At 33.8% G+C, this 6,303-nt stretch overlaps 1 protein-coding gene across 1 annotated transcript in view; it reads right to left on the bottom strand.

Annotated features, from left to right (window-relative positions):
• Positions 1-981: 981 nt before the first annotated feature.
• The window catches only part of LOC112109625 (60 kDa SS-A/Ro ribonucleoprotein), a 33,944-nt gene continuing 28,622 nt past the window's right edge, over positions 982-6,303 (bottom strand). The window contains exons 6-9 of the mRNA XM_026655610.1: positions 6,154-6,270; positions 4,973-5,086; positions 2,948-3,094; positions 982-1,493 (exon numbers count right to left, since the gene is read on the bottom strand). Of these exons, the coding sequence (XP_026511395.1) occupies positions 1,341-1,493; positions 2,948-3,094; positions 4,973-5,086; positions 6,154-6,270 (531 nt within the window). The 3' untranslated portion in view covers positions 982-1,340. The remainder of the gene's footprint in view (positions 1,494-2,947; positions 3,095-4,972; positions 5,087-6,153; positions 6,271-6,303) is intronic.

Raw genomic sequence — 6,303 nt, 5'->3', positions numbered from 1 at the left:
TAAAAAACCTTAAAGATAAAACTTGTGTTCTTAATCTGTGACATTTTGAAAAAGACCTTTTGATATTATATAATCGCATTACTATCAATCCCTGCTCTAAAACAGAGTCAAGAAGTTATCTGTAGACATAACTTTCTCCCCTATGCCTTTTGGCCTCTTCTTTCTTTATTGTCATACAGAAGATTAAAACTCTCCTTTCCAATACATTGCTAAACAAGTAAGATTTTGAGTGTGAAGACGGCCGCTGTATAATGCAGAAAGATCATTGTAAGAATGTCACTATGAAGTAGAAGTAGTTTTGAAAATAGATTACGGATTTAATTTCTTTTTAAAAATCAGAAAAATAAAGTTAAGCTTTAAACAGATTAAATGCCATGAAGTGCTCTGCTTTTTTAGGATAAGATTTCTTCAAAAGGATGAGCAGATAATACAGAAATTAACAGCTAATTTTTTTCTGGTTATGATGACCGAAACTTAAGAGTTACACTAATTCAGATGCATTTGTTAATCTTCCTCATCAAAAAAGCACTTGAAACTTCAGCAAGCTATTACTTTGGAGGATGGGACTTCATTTTATGGACTTCAGGGATCCTTTCTTTTGCTAAAAAGAGTTAGTACAGATTTCTTACAAAGCATACAAGTTCCACAATAGTGCTGCTGAAATTGCAATGTACAAAAACTGCCTTTCAATTTACCAAAAAAGTTACACATTTTATTTTAGAAGATCCAGATAGTAATCTGTTCAGAAAAAGTCTGATTATCACAATTTAATCACATATTTCCACTTTCACTTTGTCAGTATAAAATTTGACAAGTAACTTTTACACTCCATCACAGTTACATGGTCTAGTGCACTCCAGAAAATAATTTCTCTTTTATGGATTTGAAACTGAACAATGAAAATGGTTGAATCTTATTCTTTTCAAATACAAAGATTAAAAAACAAAATTTGAATAAACTGCTGTTAAACTAACTATTTAAAAACATTACCACCATTTCCCTTTCCTGCCCCCACTCCCAATACCAGCAGTAACTCATCAATTTATTATTGAAGACAAAGGCATTGTACAGTGACAGAAAACCTTAGTACTGTTCAACTATTATAAATGAAATTAAATCATAAACTGTGTAGCAACGTTTAGAAGGCTTTCCCATTGTTATTTTTAAACTATGTGCAACAAAAAAAAGTAATAACTCATCTGCTTTTCTCTTTACAAAAAGGTATCATTCTGATATGTGCATCATGTGCCATATTTTAGTATAGTACATTTGGCTGGGAGTTTTCAGGGCAGAGTCTCTTGCCAGCAATGGACCCACTGTGAATAGCAGGTGCTCACAGATTAAATCAAATCCAAAGTGAAGTTGCGAATGACATCTAGAGCTCCTGTGTCAAAGCCACATATATCCAACATCCCTCTATCATCTGGGTCTGCTATAGTAAAGCCATTTGATGTCATTCCACAAACGATCAGTTTAGCTGGAATACTCATTTTCTAGAAGTAGGAAGGAAAGCAAATAAAGCATTTTCAGTACACCAGAAAATACACACGACAATTTATAAATCATCTAGGGCCTAATCCTGCAGTCCTTACTCAGGTACTCCATAGTGTACTGATTCAGTGATGATGGCAGCAGGAGATTTCATGAGTAAGGACTGCAAAATCTAGCTGTTAATATTTTTTTAAACCAAAATAAAAGTCTCAGTTTGATTTATGTGAAAATGAAATAAATGCAATCAGTTGCTTTTACACACCACCAAAGCCTATGGACAGGAATACACAGTTAACCCACTTTTCAGCACAGACTATTTCAAAAGAAAACATTTAAATTTTCTATGGACTACATTTTATATGACTGTTGTCAGTAATGGCCATCCAATCATCTAATAGGAGGAACAGCTGCATTTATGGATAAAGCATAGCTCTTGCAGTCAGATCAGGTCTCAGCTCTGCCACAGACTTCTTGGTGACCCTTGGCCTAGTCATTCAACATCTCTGCCTCAATTTTACCCAACTGCAGAACAGAGGTAACACTTACTTACCTACCTCACAAGGGTGCTGTGGTGATTAACTAAGTCTTTAGTGTTTGTGAAGAACTCTGAGGTCCTCACATGAGTTATATAAAGTAAAAGGTATAATATGAATATAAATTAAATCTCTTTCCTACTGAGGATGTCAAAGATCTATTATGTTCAGAATTTGAACAACATTTTATTACAGTGGAACATGTTTATAGTGAAGTAATTTTTCTGCAGTTTGACATCATTATAAGTGAAGTTTCATTTCAAATCGACTTATAGGGAGAAAGCCTACAGAGCTTACAAGATCAGCACAAGAAAAGCTACTGGAGGCTAGTAGCCTGCAGAGCTAATAACTTCAGTAGCTTTCCTCCTGAAAAGATAATAAGCAACATAAGCTCTGCTTTCAGTGGCTTTTTCACTCCTGTTGATCTGCCTTCTTTGCAGGCTCCCATAACCTCATACTGGCAGCTATTTCTATACAAGTTTTTACTTCATTACTGAAAACAACTCTATAACAAAGCACTGAGGAATATCAGAACTTCACTTTTTTTTTGTACAAGTAGAATTTCACTGATTTACCAATCATATATCCAATAGAAAAGTTCAAAAATTCACTAAGCATGTCAAATTTTGTTACAGAAACTTAAACACAGGATGTAAATATTGGGCCAATAATTAATGAGAAATTTTTATCTGAAAATTCCTGTTTTTTCCCCCCAAGATTTATCTGCAACGAATGCCATTCATTTCTCCCTGAGTGTACAAAGATTCGAAGAATGAACCTTTTTTTCTGTAATACAAAAGCATACATTTATTGCATTAAATCACAAATGCTTTCGTCTCTAAAAGAAATTTCTGAACAATTTAATTTTTTCCCCACTATTGTATGAGAGAACAATGATACGGTATTATCAGAAGGTTATTTACCTCCCTGTACTCCTTCAGAGCAACTGCAGGATGAATATTTCCAGCAAAGGTCTCATTATCAGTGAACACAATAAAGACATCAGCAGCTGTGTGTGTTTTTTGAGCCCATATCATTGGAAGAGAACAATCAGTGCCACCCATTGGAATCTAAAAATACATAAGAATATTATTAAGAACTGAATAGGGCTCTTCACCATAAAATTCTGAAAGTATTACAGTGATATCTTATAAATATTATCATTTCATATTAACAGCTACGATTAACTATCCAACACCAATGTGGCCCTGAATTGGATAGTACAAAGGAGGACATGAGAAAGTTAACAGCTTTCCTACTTCTATCTACAATGTAGCATTCAATGGGTTACTCTTTCTTTGACATTAATTGCATTAGAAACATTGAACATAAAATGTATCAAAGTATATTTAAAAACAATGATGTTTATTTATAGAGCTGGTTGAAAATATTTCAGTGATACAGGGTTTTGTTAGAAAATGAAGATTTATCAACTTGAAGTGTTTTGTTGAAATATATTGGGTTTGAGGAACTTTTGATGAACTACAGGTAGGATTCCAACAGTGAAACTAACCAGAATCATGTCAAGTTTAGTCAGTAGCTACTGAGTCCCAAATAGCATATTTCCTCTTGGAATCACAATGTGTTGTTTCCAAAACAATTTTTTTTTTCCAGAATTTTCAGTTTGTGAGAAATTTCTAAAAATTGGGTTTCATTGCTACCCGAAATGAAACCAAATTTCAAAATACTGAAATCTCTATATAAAAATTTCAAATGTCAAAATATTGAAAGTTCCCACAAACTGGAAATTTCAAGTTTCAGCCAGCTCTAGATATTTAGAAAGTAGTCAAAAAGAATTCGTGAGCAATTATGGATAAACTGAATGTAAATTTCTCTGAGGATGGTTCTTTTTAAGGGGGAGGGGGGACCTTAACCAAAATGATAAGGGACTCAAGTATAGCTTACAAGCAACTCAATACATTGAATTTAGCTTTAAAAAACTATGTTTAACTTGAGTGGGTTTGAGATGGATGTAGAGGAAATATGATACCTCAAGAATATGAAGCACAGTCTTTACCCTTCAACAAAATTGGCCAGTGCCAACAAAATTGAAAACATACAGAAAAATAAGGAGTAGCAACATAAAAGGAAAATTAATAAGTTTAGTAATTAAGAAAAGTCTTTCTGATGGCAGACAGACAGTGAAGTTTTTTTTCCTTACAACCTAGTTATGACGACTAACTCAGCAGGCCCCATCCTGCAATGCAACATGCATGTCCACTGAAATCAGTGGAGTTCCAAATGGGTGCACAAGTCTACCTGTGCTCATCAAATTGTAGGACTGGGCCCTGGATTTTGGCCTTTTTTACTCAATACTGTAATTGGAGGCTAACCTAACCACTGATGTCAACTGGAGTCTTATCCAACTGCAATGGGCTTTGGATACGTCACCAGAGGAGTTTATTTCCCAGAAACTGATACATTTTATGGCACGTGCTGTTGTAAAGCACAAGTTAACAGCACTGAAAAATATGAATTAGAACATTGCAGTGACTATGCAGAATTGAAGATATAAAGATGACTGTTTATACACTTGCTTTGAAAATGTAAAGTACTTTATGTACTATATGCAGAAGCTTTTTTGGTAATATTACAAAAAAAAAGTTACACCATTTTGCCTTACAGAATTTATTGTTATCCATTTTTTTAAGTTTATGAGATTATGTGCCAATACCACTTCTCTAAAATGAAGTGTAGAACTATTCAGATAATAAAGTAATATGATTTACTTGACATAGCTTTTCAGTAGCAATCAGATATATTAAGAAAGGAAAAACAAGAAGAGTATTTTACTAAAATGTAGAATAAATTCACTACTAGGATTAATTAGAAAGCACAAATTAGAATGCAAATACTAAATCACTCAAATTATGTCTTAATTTTTGGCAATAGATTTATCAGAATTATACAATAATTACAGTACAACAAAACTAAAAGTGTTTACATACTTCAGACATTTTCAGTAATACTTGAGGTAATGTCATGTCTTTTGTCACTGGACAGGAGACCATTTCATGCGAAAAGGCAACAATATTGGAATCTTTCTCTGTGCGTGCAACAACCTGGGAGAAAAATAAGGTTTTGGGGAATTAGGTCAAGTATTTTAATTATATCACTTTGTAATTATCTGCAGTTTGTTTGTTTTGTGATAATTCAACATATTTTCTACTAAAAACGCAAAGCACCAAATTAAAATAATACAGATATGACTGACCCCCAAAAAAGTGAAGTTAATGTTTCAACTCTACCCTTAATTTGCACTGATATCTTAGAGTGCCTAAATATTGCAGCAATCCAAGATGAACTAATGGACCTAATCACTATAACAAAAAAAAAAAAAAACACACACACCTTAATTTTTAGTTTCTAGTTACAAAGTTAGAATTTTTTCTGTTCTCTCTCTCTTTCCTTTCTGTTATAGGAAACTGACTACATTTGAACATGGTACATTTCTATTTTTCTATATTCCTGAAATTTAAAAAAGCACAAGTAATTTCATTTTAAAGTTTAAGTTTTAAAAACAAATTGACTGCTATTTGAAAAGTGCACTGGAGTATTTTTCTATATTACTAATCTCCAGCAAAGTAATTTTAAAACCTAAAAAGGAAAAAAAGTATGTATTTTCCTCACCATTTAAAATATTATCATCCTTTCTAAATTAACATTCCATATGTGTGAATACATTCCTCAAAGCATGGCTTGATGAGATGGATTCATGCATAAATATTTTCCCAAATCACTTTCAATTCAGTCTGCATTGTGCTGCAAGGAAAGTGATTTTAAGACAAAAGCAGACTGAAGACTCCTCTAACATATGCTGGGTACCAGCCTAGTATTTAGGCTGCTCTTATTGATTCTGGTCACCAACAGTCTTCAAGGGCCTTCCTAGCAACCATGCATAAGGGTGTCCTGGCCATATCTTCTATGCCAGAAGCCAGGAGGGGGTTGGCACAGAAGCTACTTTTGGTGGCCCTATGCCACTCACAGATTTCCACCATGCTTAAGGAATCCTCTAGTGGCATCTTGAAGACATCTTTGTGCCAGAAGAGCAGTACAATACTGACTCACTGTTCTAAATAATCAAGCCTAAAGAATTCTGGATGGCTACAAGAAGAGATCCATTTCTTACCATACACATTGCTGCAGCAACTGTACTAGCATTGAGCACACTGCCCAAAACTCTTTGTGTCATGGAAGCACTGACATCAACTGCAAGCAAGAAACGCTTCCCTGTTGGTTCCACTGTCTAAACAATGACAGAAAAAAACATATATATAAA

The sequence above is a fragment of the Terrapene carolina genome, unplaced genomic scaffold (assembly GCF_002925995.2).
Source record: "Terrapene carolina triunguis isolate 2854851 unplaced genomic scaffold, T_m_triunguis-2.0 Scaffold210, whole genome shotgun sequence".
Classification (NCBI taxonomy): domain Eukaryota; kingdom Metazoa; phylum Chordata; order Testudines; family Emydidae; genus Terrapene; species Terrapene triunguis.
Note: the sequence above shows the minus strand (reverse complement) of the source record. Positions and strands in the feature narration are given on the sequence as shown.